This window comes from Patella vulgata, chromosome 9 (assembly GCF_932274485.2).
Source record: "Patella vulgata chromosome 9, xgPatVulg1.2, whole genome shotgun sequence".
In the NCBI taxonomy this organism is placed as follows: Eukaryota; Metazoa; Mollusca; class Gastropoda; family Patellidae; genus Patella; species Patella vulgata.
The window spans coordinates 10,455,074-10,473,541 of NC_065887.2; the positions used below are offsets into that span (position 1 = coordinate 10,455,074).

The window sequence follows — 18,468 nt, forward strand, 5'->3', positions numbered from 1 at the left end:
GATCTCATCAAACCACAGATTTCATCACCGGCTAATCTTATTTCAACATCCCCTGATTTCATTTCCCCCTGTGATCACATCTTTTCCTAATCTCATTTCCTCTGATCAGTTAAGTTCAATGAGACTCACCTTTAACATATGGGGCTGTCTCTAAAGGTTGACCATATCTTCTAAAAATAGTTTTTAACAAATCTGCGTCTTTGCTGAACCTAAATAAAATAATTCAGATGAAAAATAACATAAAAAATAAACCACATGACTGCTAAAAAATATCCTAAAAATTCTTAATAAGGATAGGGTCACACAATCAAAGGGAGATAACTCTAACATTTACCTATTATCTCCCCTTTGACCACAGATTATCTTTTCTGTATGAATTACCGACATTCACCAACTAACTTGTAATCTAACTGAAATGTTTCTAACAAAAACAACCTGACAATTATTTTGACCAAATAGATTCTATTCTAGAGTTTCCAAGATAGACAACTCTTGAAAATTATCTCTGAAGATCAGTTACCTAACTCCACGGACTAATCCCCACAAAATATAACAAGTTCAAAAATATCAAACACTAGAGTTATAAATTATCAAGCGATGATCCAACTGTTGAAATACAATAGGTGTATTCATTTCAATAACATAAACTTAAGCAAATTCAGGAGATACTGTGCTCATAAGGACAGCAGCCATCATAAAACTACAATTTCATGCCGGTAATTGTTTCTTGGTAATAAACTTACTTTGTTTCTTGATTCTGCCAAAGATTAGCTGGGGATACCAGTAAACAGGAATATTCTGGTAAAAGACCTTTGACCTTTCCACGTGTCACAACCTCTGATACACGTAAACACAAATCTGACAGTGTAATATCTTCTCCTCTATAATAATAATAATCATAATAATCATAATCATGATTATAATAATGATAATGATGATTATAATAATGATGATAATGATGATAATAATAATGATAATGATGATAATCATAATCATGATGATAATCATACATGATGATAATAATTATGATCATGATGATAATAATTATGATCATGATGATAATAATTATGATCATGATGATAATAATTATGATCATGGTGATGATAATAATGATAATATTATCATAATAATAATAATAATATTTATGATCATGATGATAATAATAATGATGATAATAATTATGATGTAGGTGTTCATCAGGTAAAACCTCGACTGAGTTCAATATAGAGTTTAGCCGGTTGATTTGTTGGATATAAACCTTTGAATAATAGCGCCTAACAGGCAGCTGTGTTTAATTGTGTTTAATTATGTTCTCCTGATTTTGATTGTTTCTGTGTGTTTGAAGTATATGTTTGTGATATGCGCTTAGAAACACTTCACGTGTAATGAAGCGCTATATAAATCGAACAATAATAATAATAATAATAATAACGATGATTATGATGATAATTATGATCATGATGATGATAATGATAATGACTGAATGTTATTTACATTGCATACAAAACACAACAGAAAATGGTATATCTACTAGAATTTTCCAAATGTCCAAAAAGGAATATATAGGTGTTCTTAAATTACCAAGAAGGTACACCAGTACTTTAAAATGACCAATAATACTCTGTATTGTGCATGACACCTATCACAGCATAAATCATCATTATGCATATTATTTTCACTAATTATCTGAATGCCAATCAGTACAATAAAATTTTAAAACTGAGCAACACAAGCAGGCAGTAAGCTGTCACTATGATTCTAGTGAGCATGTTGAGCTATTAGCTTGTCCCGTAATAAGTTCCCTGCCGGAGTTGGCAGACAAAGTTCCCCAATGTGTACACGGACCTCAGGTTTTATTAGCCATGACCTAGATTGAACACAGGACCTCGTTACCACAGACAGATTTAGCTCTTGCATAATGTATGTTTAAATGAACTTTATGGCAGCCTCTAACGTGTTCACAAATTGTAGCTTCTATCGCTTTCATAAGCCAATTGTTGACAGACAGACGACACAATACCCCCACACTGAAATGTGACCATATCAAAAAATACTAACCTTACATGAACTTTAAGGTTATTTATTTGTTCCAGAGTTTTAAAGAGGAGAGATAATGGTGCTCTAAAGGCATCAGTTGAGATCATTTGTGAAGATTTCCAAGGGGATACTGTTGCTTTAAATACTATCTGCTGTATATAGCCGTTCGGCTTTCCAACATACTGAAATACATTGAATTAAAAAATATAACTTCTCTTAAATAATTTTTATCTGACTGGTTTGCAATTGGCTAAAGTGAAAGAGACAAAGAGAGAGTGAGAGTGACAAAGAGAGAGAGAGAGAGAGAGAGAGAGAGAGAGAGGTAATATCCACTAACACAAACTTCATGTAGGTCATTGCAGTTGGAGTCTTAAGCAGTAAGAGGAAATCAGAGGGCAGAAAAAACCAACCAGGTTTGACAGGCGAACCCTATTCCTTGTCACGTTTAAACGGGGAATCAAAGTCATGCCACTTGACACAAAGACGGTATATAATTAACACTGTCTTCAAGTACATAACACTTTCATATGGTCATTTTATGTACTCTTTAACATGTGTTTTGTATTTTGAAACCAAATTAACAAAATAATACATTGCATGATTTGACATGCAATTTGTGTTGGGGTGTCGTGTCTGGGTAAACATGGTCAGGGTAAACTGTCAAGGATTCTTTTACGTACATGTCGCAATGCGTATACGACTATTCTACAATTTTCCAGGCCAACCAATATCAGCCCAGGACATTTTAGAGTCTTCACCAATCCATTACCATGGCCCTCTTACCACATATTAAAGTATATGCACACCACATTCTGTGTATATGTCTGTCCACTAAAAATGTCTTCTATTGCATACATAAAATAAAAAGGAAAACCAGGCTGGAAACATACTTTGTGCTCCACCATTGGAAACGAAATGAAATGAAATGGGTTTTAACACCTTACTGTTCTGCCCCGACTGGGCTATGAAGACGGCCATGCAGTGTGCTATGAGGGAAATTTTGCCTGGACAGCTGCACTACTTAAGGCTTACTCTTATATAAAATTCCAACTGCCAAGGGATATTTTATATGCACGCCGATGTGTACACGGGACCTCGTTACTTTGTCCCATCCCAATGACCAGACAGTTGTCCTTGTCAAGGCCTCCATCCTGTACTAATGACAATGGGAAACCCTGCGGGACCATTGGGAACACATGCATTTACTTCAATGAAAGATCTTACCCATCTTGGATTAGCCAAATCTTGTTCATCATGTTTGGTCATTGGTTGAACTCTTGGTGGTACTTTATAACCCTCTAAAGGTGTGATATATTTAACAGGAGCATTACCAGGTAATGGCAAGTTGGTCAATGGATAGCTGAAATTAAAAAAAAATATCTTAATTTGACAGAAATTCAACTTTTAGGCAACCCTGTAAAGAGAGAGAGGGAGAAATGAGGTTGAATGTCCATTCGACACAAACTAGGTTATTTCAGGACTAACACATGGTTCAATTTTCTTTCAATAATTCGCTTGCACATAGGAGCCTCTAGGAGTGGGAGGAAACCTGGGGACAGGCAACCCTACTCTTTGTCAAGTACAACTAGGGAATCGAAACCACACCAACTGACTCAATGACCGACCTTATTATACAACACACACGCGCTATCCATTCGGTCATTCGACCCCGTCTCCTCCCTGTCGATATAAGAATTAGGATGTGGTCAATTTGTTTTATGTCTGTTCTCAAATGGAGGTAATTGTAGACAGACAGTGTTGCGTTCGTATGTATTATCGCATAACAATTATTCACAGAGTTCATGGTTTTCACTTGAAATGGGGGTTTAACATCCTACTGTTCCGCTCCTAACTGGGCGAATGTAGATGCGCTAACACCGACCATACAGTGTGCTGTGAGGGAAATTTTGCCCGGACGGGGGCACTACGGCCTACTCTATTATCAAATTCTAACTGTCAAGGATATCTTTTACGTGCACTCCAATGTGTACACAGGACCTCGTTTTTTCATCCCATCCGAACATCTAGACAGCTGTCCTTGTCAGGCCCTCTGTCCTGCATCACTGACAAGGGGGAACCACGCTGGAAAATCTGGATGAACTGTCTCGGCCAATGCAGGGATCCAAACAGTTAAGTGTTTAAGAGGCTTAAAACTAGGACTTTGGTATCCATATACTGACTTTTCCCATTTTGAAATGAGGTGCATGTGTTTACATGTACATGTATATATACTGTTTGAAACGAGGTGCATGTGTTTATATATATATATTGTTGGTTTTTTTCCACACTTGTTAAAATAACAATGACACATAAATGACCCTTGCATTATGCCACTTTTAACATATTAACGTTGACCTTAGGAGTGTCTGGTTTTTCTAATGTAATTTTAAGTTGAATAATTGGTACAATGTGTTTGTGAATCACTCTATACATTATGTATTGTTATGATTATAAAATTAGAATTAGTTTGTCATTATAAAGGTATTTATTGTATTATATTATCATATAAAATGGCTAATAACAATAATAACTAATTGAACACATATAGTACAATCTATTATTTAAAATTGTTTAAGAGGTTATTTTTATGGTAACTGGACTATTACTAGACCTGGACTGCTCCTTACAGTAAGTATAAACTTTTTACGCAAATTGATTAGCCTTTCCAAAATCAGCTTAAAGTTAATTAAAATATTATTCATTTGACTATTTTGACTGTAACAGATTAAATACAATTAAAATAATTTTTAAATTGATAAAGAAAGATGTAAATGAGACACAGAGAGAGAAATGGGGTTTAACGTCCACACGACACAAACCAGGTCATTTCAGGACTAACACACGGTTCAATTTTATTTCAATAATTCGCTTGTGCATAGGGGTCTTTAGCAGTAGGAGGAAACCGGATGACCCGGAGAAAAACCACGAGTTTTGACAGGCGACCCTACTCCTTGTCACGTTCAACCGGGGAATCGAAACCACGCCAGTTGACTCCAACAACCAAGGGATCTTTTACAAGCATTCCAATGTGTTACTGTACATGGGACCACATTTTTTTGTCTCATCCGAACGAATATATGTTGTCCCTTGCCAGGCCCTCTAGTCTGTACCACTAACAAGGGGGAACCATTCAGGAAAATCTGGATGAACTGAATGTTACAGCTCACTTCATCTCTCTCTAAACATGATGTTTGTATTTCAGAAATCAAATTACCAATACTTTAACCAGCTGTTTACATCTGATTACAAATAAGATGGGGAGTTTAGTAAAACCCCTTACTTATAAAATTGGATCAAGTTTGATCTTATTTGCCATTGTTTTAGCAATAATTGGAATACCAACGCCAGCCTGGAACAAGTTTCAACGTGGACTATTTATAAAATGTGATGGACCTGGGACATTTGAAAGCTGCAAGACAATCCCTAAAGAGGATCATTCTGGTTTGTACATTTTAATTTGTCATCTCATAAAGACCTGAAAGCTGGAGAGAGGGATGGAGAAAGAGAGAGAGAGAGGTGTGTAATATCCACTCTGCACAATCTAGGTTATTTTGGGGGGAGAGAGAAATAGATTTAAGTCCACTCAAAACAAACTAGTTCATTTAGGGACTATTTCAATAAATCGCTTGTGCGTAGGGATCTTTAGGAGAAAACCCACGATGTAAGATAGGCAATCTATTCCTTGTCACATACAACCGGGGAATCGAAACCACGCCAGTTGACTCAATAACAGACCTTATGATACAGCGTGCACACACTAACCATTCGGCCATCCCCCACCCCACCCCTAATCAGTAGTTTTGGAGAAATTTTTTTTTAGGGATCTTTGACGTGGGTCGACCTTTTCAGCTTTCTGAGATATAAATATTTATCTTTTCTGATTGATCTTATTTATTTTAGATTGGGAGTATGCTGTTATTGTACTAGCAGTTATTGGTTTCATATTAATGTTTATTGCATCTATAACCCCATGCTGTTGTCATCAGAGATCACCTGCAATTTTAAGCAGTGTATTTGGAGGTACTGTGACACTGAGTTTTGAAATAAAAAAAACATAGAGAGAGAGAAAGAGAGACACAAACTAGGTCATTTTGAGAAAACCCACGAGGTTGGACAGGTGACCCTATTCCTTGTCACGTACAGCCGGGAATCAAAACCCTGCCAGTTGACTCAATGACAGACCTTATGATACAACGTGTGCACACACTAACCATTCAGCTATCCATCCCCCTTCATATACAAAGTCATAACCTAATGTCATACGGAAGATCAATTACAACTTAAAGAGGTCAACTTAATTTAAAGACCTTAGCATGTTCACAAGATTCTACAAGTGATCAAGTGCAATACCTATAAAATCTTGATTGTGTACAGTCTTCTTAAACTCTGTATTTAAAATTTACTCTGACAAATTGGGTCTTAAATACTGAGATATTTTTACATCTTTTTATCTCTTTCAGGTGTAGGTTTGATAATAAGTTTTGCAGTATACTTTCAGAAAACAACCAATGGCAATGTCTTTTGGGCCTGTTATCTTACACTGATAAGCGGTATAATCAGTTTTATCGGAGGAATATTCCTGCTACCCGGCAAAAATTACAGGAATTATAGTGTATAGATATACAGTGGCATAATTTGTTTCACTGGGAGTTGATTGTTGATATTAGATCGACGTTTTAGCTACTGAGGTAATAAATACAGTTGCTAATAGAAGAACTAAAGTCTATGGTTAGACACCTCAGTGGTTGCAATGTCTTATGTAAACATTCATTCAAAAGTATATATGTTACACAAGACACAAAAAATGTTCATGTCACAGCAATCACGCTGTTCGGAAGATTGGGTTTATTGTGATTCCTCTGGCGTTTACTAGTTTCGAAATTATAATGAAAAGACAGCGTCTGATAAGACTGGACATACTCAGTTATATGTCCTGCCCATCATAAAGTTTATAAAATCATTTGTTCACAATTTATTCTTAGTAAAATTCTAATGTATAAGTTATAATGCAGTATTTCAAAATATTAAATTTTCCACTAGCCCACCAAGCTTAATTATTTCTGTCCTAGCTGAAAACACTTCATATTGTGATTATATTTGTATTGGTGTAATCTGTGTAGCCAAAAACATTTAAATATAAAATAGCCATTGGTCAATCTTGGGCAGTCCTTTCCATTCATTGGTCAATGCTGACGCATGTCTCTGTATTAATTGGTCAATGCTAAGATGGGTTCTTTCATTGATTGGTCAATTCTAAGGAAGGTCCCTTCATTAATTGACCAATGCCTGGGCAGGTCCTTGATTGGTTAATGCTAAGACGGGTCCCTGCATTGATTAGTCAATCCTAAGATGGGTCCTTTCCTTGATTTGTCAATATTAAAGCAGATATATTCATTGACTGGTTAATACTAAGATAGGTTCCTTCGTTGATTGGTCCTCTCATTAATTGGTCAATATTAGTTTAGTTACCCAGTACTTTATCTCTTGGTTTTTTATATGGTATAATATATTAATACAATATCCATATTAATATTATGTTCTTTTCTTCTTCTGTTAGTGTTTAGGGGGATTGGATGGCCAAATGGTTAGTGCGAGCACATTGTATGATTAGGTCTGTCATTGAGTCACTGTTGTGGTTTCGATTCTCCGTTGTACGTGACAATGAGTAGGGTCGCCCGTCCAACCTCGTGGGTTTTCTCCGGGTCCTCCGGTTTCCGCCCACTGCTAAAGACCCCTACGCACAAGCGAATTATTGAAATAAAAATTAAACCTTCTGTTAGTCCAAAAATGACCTATTTTGTGTCAAGTGTCAAGTTAAACCCTAAGCTGTGTGCAATGAGGGAAATTACATGTATGCCCAGCAACGCTATTGGCTACTTTTCTTTTGAATGCCAAGTGTACATCCAATCCGAACAACTAGACACTATTCCTGCAGAAAACCATGCCGAAATATCCAGAGGGCCTTACTCGGTCAACATCGGGAGAGAACCCTTAAGGTTAGTGAGCCAGCATCTTACTCACTTGGCCACCATGACTCCTACTCAAGGAAGGTAACACTGTAACCCGGGTATCATTTAATCTTGTGTATCTAGCACTAATTTCTTTCACATTCGTTTAATATCAAATTTGTACTTGTGTCCAGTTTAAAGCTAACTGACTATTTTTTGATAACAAGTATTATGATTTAGAACTGGATAAGTCTCAAGTTATGAGGCCTATTGCAGGACTTTCTTTTGGCCGTAAAGCTATGTTCCCAGAAAAGTATTTATCGGGTGGTTATTTCCAATAAAAGTATGGCAATTTTGGTATATATGGAAAGTAGAAATATCTAATCTTACTAGAAAAATACTGGATTCCCTGAAAAACACTCATGGAGCACATACAGGACAAAAATGTACATGTTTCCCTAATCGACAGCCCAACGATCAGGAGTGTCTGCACGAGTGACGTCGAAGGTTGCACACGGAGATTGAGCGTTTGATGTACATGTTGATAAACTTTATGAAGAGTTAGATGTTCAACACTTTCTGAGATAAAAATCACGGAAAAAGACGCGGGCAGTGGATAATCCAAGATTTTAATTAGGCTTCGATATTTGTATGCAATGAATTCTCCTCCGACTTCCCACCCGTTGTGTCATGTGACACAACCATGACCTCTTTTGATTGATTTTTTATTGCCGGGTATTCCCTGACAATTGCCATGTTTTGAGAAGGATTTGAAGCAAAATTATGAAATGAAATGGAGTTTAACGTCCTACTGTTCTGCTCCTAAACTGGGCTAATGAAGACGGGCATACAGCTGTCCTTGTCAGGCCCTCCGGCAAAATTATGATAAATTAATTAGTTTGAATATGTTTTTAGTCCAAATATATCATCAAATCACCCAGTTTGTACCCGGGAATGTATCTTATTATATAAATTATTAGTTAGACATTTATTAACATGAAAAGACCCAAAAGAAAGGCCTGCAATAGGCAAATTTAGCTCTTGAATAATGTATGTTTAATATTTAGACACAAATGAAATGATATGGGCTGATGAAGATGGGTATACACCATGCAGTGTGCTACATGTATTAGGGAAATTCAGTCTACTCTTGTTTTGATTTCCAACTGTTCTTGCCAAGACCAACATTTTACGCCACTTAAAAGGGGTAACACCTCAAGGAAGTTTCTCGACCAGCACCAGGAGCGAACCTGACACCTCCTGGTTAACGAGCCAACATCCTCCTCACAGAACCACCGTATAAAATGGAAACAAATATATAGAGGATATTTGTCGTTTTAGAGTGAATAACATATTTTATTTCATCGAGAAGCAAGAAAACGTATATTTTCACGAATGCGTAGCATGAGTGAAAATATAAACGTTTTCTTGCTTAGAGATGAAATAAAATATGTTATTCATGCACGATAAAACGACAAATGTTCTATTTATTTTATGATTTTACAATCATTTTAGGTAAAAACAACATGGACTACTTTGCCAGTGGAATAACACTTTTATTTCACTGATAAAACGCGGTATTCCACTACTGATCATAAAATAAAAACAGCTAATGCTCTCAATTAATGTCTTGGTCTATACGTATGCAATTATAAATAAGGAAAACTAGAGAAATGGGGTTTAACGTCCACTGGACACAAACTAGGTCATTTCGGGACTAACATATGGTACAATTTTATTTCAATAATTCGCTTGCACGTAGGGGTCTTTAACAGTGGGAGGAAACTGGAGGCCCCGGAGAAAACACACAAGATTAGACAGGTGACCCTACTCCTTGTCACATACAACCGCTGAATCAAAACCACACCAGTTGACTCAATGACAGACCTTGTGATACAACGCCCACACACGCTAACCATTCGGCCATCCAACTCCCCAGCAGTGGGAGGCACCGGAGGACCTGGAGAAAACCAAGCCACTTGAATTGATTCAATGCGCACACATTAAACCATATGGCCATGCAATAGTCTGTAAATGACTTTTGAACATAATGCATCACTATAAAAGCCATTCAATTATTATTATTATTATAATGCATATACCCTGAAAAGACAAACAAACAGACAGTCACAAATATTAATATAAATAATAATTACCAGATACAGGCACTAGTGATGATAACACTAATAATTATAGAATACGGATGACTGGCACAGAACAATCCATGGGTGTAGTAAATCTGGGAAATTCTTTCTTTAAAAGACTTCATTTTTTAAATTTATGGAAGTACAGGACATAGTTACATGTGTCCAGTATAAGTTATATAAGACTTCTACTCTACTGTTATTCTCCTCTACGCCATTTTCAACATGAATCATCTGAAATGAAGAGAGATTGGGTTCAGGATAAAAAATAAATCAGATGTGTAAGGCTGACCTTAAAAATATCTTTGTTTCACCAAACCCGACCCACAATCAAGGAGAAGGGTCGGTAGGTTGTTTTTTTTTTCAGATTTTTTTTTAAGAGCTAATTTGACAGCTTGATAATTTTCCGGGTGCAAACATTCGTCTTCTTTTATTGGCAAACAAATCAATGACATCGGGATTTTTCTTGATGCACGACTCGCACACAAATTGCGACAAACTCACGTTTGAAACTCCCTCAACACGTTTTTAACGATCGTGCGGGTTGTGCCTTTATTTTTCTCGAAAATGGATATTGAAAATATCGTCGTCATGTTTAAAACAACGCCCCACAGACATAGAGGCAGAATCATTTCGTGGGAATGGACGTGCTTTCGTCTGCAACCATTTTGTTGAGAAGCGACACCTATGACGCTTTCGTCTTGATCAACCAGTTTCAATAATGAATCAAACCATAGCCATAGTAAAGGGAAATAACTCTCGTGATATATTTCAGGTTGACACACAAAATAAAATAAAAAGATCGCGGAAAAGTGCAATAAAATAATTTAAGTCGGGCGTGGTTTTAGTTAGTCGGTCGCGTTAGGCGAAACAAAGATATTTTTAAGGTCAGCCTAAGAGAGAGAGAGAGAGAGAGAGAGATGGGGTATAACATCAACTGGACACAAACTAGGTCATTTTGGGACCAACATATGATTCAATTTTATCTCAATAATTTGCTCGCACATAGGCGAAACAAAGATATTTTTAAGGTCAGCCTAAGAGAGAGAGAGAGAGAGAGAGATGGGGTATAACATCAACTGGACACAAACTAGGTCATTTTGGGACCAACATATGATTCAATTTTATCTCAATAATTTGCTCGCACATAGTGGTCTTTAGCAGTGGGAGGAAACAGGAGAACCGGGAGAAAACCCAACCCATGAGGTTCGACAGATGGCCCTACTCCTTGTCACATACAACCAGGGAATTGAAACCATGCCAGTTGACTCAATGACAGACACACTTACCATTCGGCCACCCAACCCTCCACTTTATGATGGGGAGTGTTAAATGAGTGTAGATGTTATAGTCCCAAAATGACCTAGTTTGTTTCATGTAGATGTTAATTCCCATCATTAAAAGTCTTCAGTAATGAATGTTATTGTCACACCGTAAGGTGAAATGAAATGAAATGGAGTTTAACGTCCTACTGTTTTGCTCCTATACTGGGCTAATGAAGACGGGCATACGCCATACAGTGTGCTATGAGGGAAATTTTGCCCGGGCAGCGGCACTATCGCCGACTCTTATATCGAATTCCAACTGCCAAGGGATCTTTTACGTGCATTCTAATGTATACACGGGACCTCGGTTTTTTGTCTCATCCGAAGGACTAGACAGCTGTCCTTGTCAGGGCCTCCGTCCTACACCACTGACAAGGGGAAACCACGTCGGAAAATCCAGATGAACTTTCTCGGCCAATGCAGGGATCGAACACCCGACCTCCAGGCTAGCGAGCCAGCGTCTTAACCACCTAGCCACCGTGGCTCCACACCGTAAGGTTATTGTTAGTATACACTGTACCATGTCATATACAAATATGCAATAGGAAAACTCAATGGTGGCCTACTCTTCTTCCTATCAACATGTAGTAGGAAAATTATTAATTTGTCTAACCTATTATAAATCATTCATTCATTTGAGCATAATTAGGTTATTTAACTTTAACTGACAGTAAGATAATATATTGGTAATGACTAGGAAAAATCTAATCAAATTATTGAAGCCCAGACTACATGTATATTGGGGTAGCCAAGTCTCTAACTCAACATTATCCAAAGTCTTAGATATTGAAAACACGAATTATTTGTCAATTTAAATCAACATTGCTGCAGTGATCTTACCGCAAAAAGAAGGGCTTCTGATATCCAATATTTAATAGAAAATAAACATTTTACTATTGGTACGGTACACAAATCGTGTACCATAATGCATTTTACTATTGGTACAGTACAAAAATCGTGTACCATAATGCGTTTCAGTGCCATTTTTAACAACAAGGGACTCAAAGAATGAGGCTAGACATATTCCACTAGTCATGTCAAACGGTGACCTCATATTCTTATCTGGAGAGCATGCGCATAATTTGAAATTAGAGTAAAAATGGAAACGATTGAATGTAAATCAGTTCATATTACATTATATTATTATATGCGTTGCAACCCATTTGTGCCAATTTCTTGGTCCCAAATATTAGCATTTGCATATTGCTCTCTAGGTATAGGCTACTTTAGTACTGATGATAATACTTGACAGGCCCAATGCTTGACTGTTCATCCATTCATCATCTTACAAAAATGTGGTACATGTACATAATGGTGGCTATGTTAATATATGTAGATTGTCTAAAGTATCTTGAAAAATATATTTTTTGTTGTATCAGTAGGCCTACTTTGGGGTGAGCTTACTTAGGCAGTATAATATTAATAGCCTACTGCCTAGTATGTTTTTAAAATATCGATGGTTAGCCTACATGTACCGTATGCATTTTGATTTTGGATCCAGAATTTCAAGGAATTATATCTTTAACAAAATTAAATCAAAATACATAAAACAATCAAAGATATAGTTCACGTATTATGATCAGTTTAATTGTAATGTTACAACTTAAATTACAGAAATATAATGATTAGGATTAGGCCTATCCGATTAGTTAGAGACCTAATGTAATGTCGTAATAACATGTTTTGTTTATCAACAAATTTTTAAGTCGAGATGTCAATGACTAAGAGTACGCCTCTTGTCGTTTTTTCAGGGGTTTTCTTTGTGAGACTTAATTTGATCGTAAAATAGAAATTGATAAATCGTTTACGTAAAAATATGCACATGTACTCACTCAGGTCACTTTTTTGTTTGCATTTTGTCTGAATAATAGTTTTATTTTCGGCATGACCGGAAATTATTATTTCCATCGTCCACCTCCGCAGAACAATATAATCTTCATAACAATTGGCTAAAATTCTCCGACAGGATTACTCAATCGCGGGAAAATTGAAAGTAGCATAATTTTCAAAGCGTGAAGACATGTCATCGTAGTAGATTAGTATGTGTGGCGATGTCGATATGTGAATGTTTGCAGCTGAAAAGGTTTGAACCGAACTAGTGCGAATCCAAAACATTTCCACGCATTAGTAATTCAAGCATTCTAGGAATAAATTTAAAGTTGCTAGTATATTCCTGAAGCAATGGCCCGAGAAATGATCCTCTCGATCGTTTCTCACACAATTAGCTATATTCTGTTATGTACTAGTTAATTGAGCGTAATACCTTTCACGCATTCTGACGTAATGTAGCAACATTTGTCACCAGACACTTTACAGTAACATATTTAGAGCTCTGGTTAATCCTGCTTGATTTTGTTAAGTCATGATGTACTGGTTGTTGATCAGACTATTAATCAGTCATAATTTGGGACAGAAATTTGTGCTAAGTATGACAGTGTTTCAGGCCTTCACATTTATAAAATTGTGTGGGAGCCATAAAAAGTTCCTGCCAATTGTAAAAATTAGAAAAAAAGTTACCATAAAAAATCTCTTCTTAATTATATTGCAAGAGTAATTCTATATTTTTTGGAATTAAGGAGAGCCCAATTGTATTTATGCTTTAGTCTTCTTTAATATTTGGTGAATATGGTAGCATCAGAATTATCATCATGGAAACGGATAGCTCAAAAGTATGCAGTTTAAAAATAAATAAAAACTGAAATTAGTTAATCTCAGTATTTAGGAGAATACATGCAGATTACATAGTACTTCATTCAGTAAAAACTGTAAATATTTTCTTCAAAACTACGATTGATTATTGTTATATTTATTTTATTTCTGCCACATCCAACTACAATTAAGCATATGAGCCTGCCTGACACAGGTAAAAAGCGTTTAAAGCAGTGTTCTGAGGGTGTGCCCCACATTTTAAAACGGGATATATAGGTTTGCCGTTAAGAACACCTCTAGATTATCTATACCGACAACATTTGTACATAAACGAAAATGTTGTTTCGCTAGATAAATTGACTTATTTTTAAAATGCATTAATAATGAAATTAAGTTTGCCAGGTGAAACCAAAGGTATCCAATCGCAGCTAAAAACAAACACATCAGTATATCTCAAAGTTTTTAAAGCTACGTTCCGCTAGCTAATGCCAGTCAGTCATTCACAACTGCTTTCAAGTCTGAAATTTCTAACCATATGGTTCAATTTTATTGCAATAATTCGCTTGCTCATAGGGGTCTTTTAGGAGTTAGAGGAAACCAGAGGACCTGGGGAAAACCCACGAGAATGGACAGACAACCCTAATCCTTGTCACATACATCCAGGGAATCGAAACCATGCCAGTTGACTCAATGACAGATCTTATGATACACTGCGCATGTGCTAACCGTTCGGCCATCCAACCCCCCTTATGTGAATTTGGAGTCCTACATTAATTAATTGTAGAGTTATTACATTTGCCACCAAAAACTAGTATATCACTTTAATTAAGAGTACTGGGCATTTTTTTTCATTTTTTTAATTTTCTGTCTATCCTTCTTGGACATGTATTCAGAGTGGCATGTCAGTTTGTGGAGTTATTGCCCTTATTATGGAAACCATGTAGTCACTTTACAGGGAAGATTGTTTATGGCTATTTATCACCTATTCACAGATATAAACCCTATCACTGATTTTATTTGAATAAACCCCATAAAAACTTACAATCGTGTTTCAAATACTTGCAGAGTTACAACCATTGTCATCGAAAACTTGTATGGTAATTGTTTTCTAGGACAGTTTGTTTTCAATCATTATATACATGTAGTATATCTTTAAAGATACATTATGTTAGATTTAGTTAAAGAGCTAGCCATTCTTGCTATAATAGTTCCAAAATAGATAATGTAAAATGAATAATTTGAAATTTTCATTCAAATTACTCTATTGTGAGCGAAGATAATAGCCTTGAAGGTTTGACAAGACGTGTGCAATAATTTCAACGACTGTACTTGTTGTTCGAAGCTAAGTCTCGCTCCTCCATTTTTAAATTAAATCAAAATATGGCTGAACTGTTCTAATCTATTTAATATTGGAGAAATCCGATGCCATCAAGAGTAGATTATGGCCTGGACAAGTTCATTAATGTCTAATTAATGATTTAGAAAACACTCCAGGCCTAAAAAGAAAGACCGGCAACAGGCAGATTTAGCTCTTGCATAATGTATGTTTAAAGTACCTTACTATCATAGAATGACATATTTCGTATTGATAGACAGACTATAAAGTGCAGTTGAACATGAAATGAATATTAATTGACTACACTATAGCAGACACACACAACCGCACCTATGCAAGGGCATTAAGACCATAAAATACTTAATTTTAATCAATCTTTATTGATAACTGAAATATAACATATGTCACTTGGGCTACATAGTGATGTACTGGCTGCACGTCACTGTCTTTGGACCTGGACTACATGTACCTCCATTTATGACAACTTTCGACAACAACAGCTGGTCACATATTCATGTAGTGTAGGCCTTTGAAAGTATAAAAACACGAAACGAAATATAGATCTGTATTTTAATCAGATTGGCTTGTGCATAGACATTGAACAGTTTCAAATCTCATATTTATTAGTATTTAAGCATTTATTAACATAATGAACTGTCTGGTCCATCGATGACTCTGATTTTAAGTAAATTCGATCATGCAGGGGGTCAGAGAAGGAATTTTTGAAACTCTTGTGGTAGAAAAACACCAGATCAAAAACACTCAATCAACACTATTCGAATTTGAAAATCTTGTTCAGTGTGGTACCACGTAGGGAGATAAGGGGGTCTGAGAAGAAAGTTTTGAAAAAAATGATTTTTTTTCTATGTCCAATATCTTGTGGAACCTTCCTTACATCTTACAAGATGATAGGATAAACTATTAATGTTCCAGCCAAATAAATAGAAACAATTTCATACATTTTTCATGGTCCAATGTTTCCAAACGCCCCCAAAGACCTTGCCATGTTTACATTTGTTTATAATTAAATTAATCTTTTTGTTTATTTTGGTCATCTGTCATGTCGGCTTTTGATTGAAAACCAGCAGTTATCAGACGCATCAGTCACCTGTGTGTTCAAGATTAGAATCCCATTAAATATCAGGACAGTTAATCAGCCATGTTGACATGACTGAAGCACCTGAAAGCCTTGATGATGTAATAAGGTAATTAATTAGTCTGTAAGGTCCTTAACCAAAATGTTTCAATGGAATTAAGTTTCTGATCTGGAAATACACAGTAAGCAGCTCTATGAAATACAGTTATTAATTAATACAGAGCGACGCTTAGACTAGACTTATTAAGCAATTTATTAAAGATACATTATGGTAGCTGGCAGTTCACACTATAATAGTTTTAAAAAATAGATAATGTAAAAGATTTGCTGAAAATTTCAGTCAAATTGATCCACTATGAACCGAGATTTTAGCTATTGAATTTTCGGGCTAGCCTCGATCATCATTACTGAAGTTAGTAGGATAAAAAACATAGTCTCGATTATCCATTTCATGATTTAATTATGAATGGAAGTTGAACAGCAAATCGGAACTTAATCCAATAAACATCGCAGGCTAACGATGGCATCGAGAGTTGATTATGGTCTGGATAAGTTAATTAATGTCTAATTAATAATTTAGATAACATTTCAGACCTAAAGAAAGACCTGCAATAGGCAGATTTAGCTCTTGCATAATGTATGTTTAAGCAATTTATCAAGCACTTCAAGGTTGAATATTGTTAACCACTTTATCAAGCTAGCCAAGGTTGAAAATTAATTAATATTATGACGATTTTGTGAGATCTATAGTCATTTGTGTCTAATTTCAAAGTGCTCTCACTTTAAGGTATATAATAAGCTTCACCCCCAATCAAATCTGTTAACTTTCAAAGGCTAGATATTTGAATCGATACACCTGTAACGTCACATGTATTGCACATGCAAGTTAAAATAGCTGTAGGTGGACAGATTCTGACAGATCACTGTCAATCAAATCAACACATGACCAATTTGAAATTTTTGTGTCCTTTTTCTTGGCTATGAAATAATAATTTAAAAAACAAAAATACTTGGTTGTTATCTCAAATGTTTTTAGTTCCACATTTTGAAGTTTTGAAATTTTAAATAAAACATTTTCAAGTTTGAAATTCTAAATAAAACATTTTCAAGTTTGGAAATTCTAAATAAAACATTGTCAAGTTTTGAAATTCTAAATAAAACATTTTCAAGTTTGGAAATTCTAAGTAAAATATTGTCAAGTTTGGAAATTCTAAATAAAACATTTTCAAGTTTGGAAATTCTAAATAAAACATTGTCAAGTTTGGAAATTCTAAATAAAACATTTTCAAGTTTGGAAATTCTAAGTAAAATATTGTCAAGTTTGGAAATTCTAAATAAAACATTTTCAAGTTTGGAAATTCTAAGTAAAATATTGTCAAGTTTGGAAATTCTAAGTAAAACATTTTCAAGTTTGGAAATTCTAAATAAAACATTTTCAAGTTTTGTAATTCTAAATAAAACTTTTCAAGTTTTGAAATTCTAAAGAAAAAATTTACAAGTTTTGAGATTCTAAATAAAACCTTAAGAACTAAATATGAAATTGAGTTAGCCTGATGATAGAAATAAACTGATGATTGTGATTTGAAATGGTTTTAAGTACAAACAAACCACAGATCCTATTTCATTTCATTTTTTTTTATAGTGATATTGTTTTTATTTGTCTCATTACAATCAACATTAATTGTATGGCGCAATATAGCCCAGTTGGAACTGACGTGCTATAAAATTCCATTTGATTCATTCATTGACGCCTGATGTCTGTCAAATACTGATAACAGAATACCTGACCTAATTCATTTTTTAGAATTTTTGTGAATGCTCGACTATACATAAAAGTTGTCATCTGATCTAATCAGGCCTCTTACCTGATATGTTTATATATCATCATACACTATTAGGCCTTAACCTAAAGAATATTTATATTTCAAACTGA

At 35.3% G+C, this 18,468-nt stretch overlaps 1 protein-coding gene and 1 long non-coding RNA gene across 3 annotated transcripts in view; one reads left to right on the forward strand and one right to left on the reverse strand.

Annotated features, from left to right (window-relative positions):
• Positions 1 to 13,367, reverse strand: part of LOC126831777 (sterol regulatory element-binding protein cleavage-activating protein) — a 33,174-nt gene extending 19,807 nt beyond the window's left edge. The window contains exons 1-6 of the mRNA XM_056103310.1: positions 13,287 to 13,367; positions 10,142 to 10,363; positions 3,262 to 3,397; positions 2,059 to 2,219; positions 744 to 881; positions 130 to 209 (exon numbers count right to left, since the gene is read on the reverse strand). Of these exons, the coding sequence (XP_055959285.1) occupies positions 130 to 209; positions 744 to 881; positions 2,059 to 2,219; positions 3,262 to 3,397; positions 10,142 to 10,254 (628 nt within the window). The 5' untranslated portion in view covers positions 10,255 to 10,363; positions 13,287 to 13,367. The remainder of the gene's footprint in view (positions 1 to 129; positions 210 to 743; positions 882 to 2,058; positions 2,220 to 3,261; positions 3,398 to 10,141; positions 10,364 to 13,286) is intronic.
• LOC126831778 (uncharacterized) lies at positions 4,501 to 7,569 on the forward strand. Of its 2 annotated transcripts, XR_007684322.1 has the most exons (5): positions 4,528 to 4,665; positions 5,240 to 5,478; positions 5,938 to 6,057; positions 6,498 to 7,283; positions 7,332 to 7,569. It is a non-coding gene; the product is annotated as an uncharacterized LOC126831778 (long non-coding RNA). The 2 variants fall into 2 exon arrangements; XR_007684321.2 differs by lacking the exons at positions 4,528 to 4,665; positions 7,332 to 7,569 and adding an exon at positions 4,501 to 4,518 and having other exon boundaries at positions 6,498 to 7,079.
• Positions 13,368 to 18,468: the final 5,101 nt, after the last annotated feature.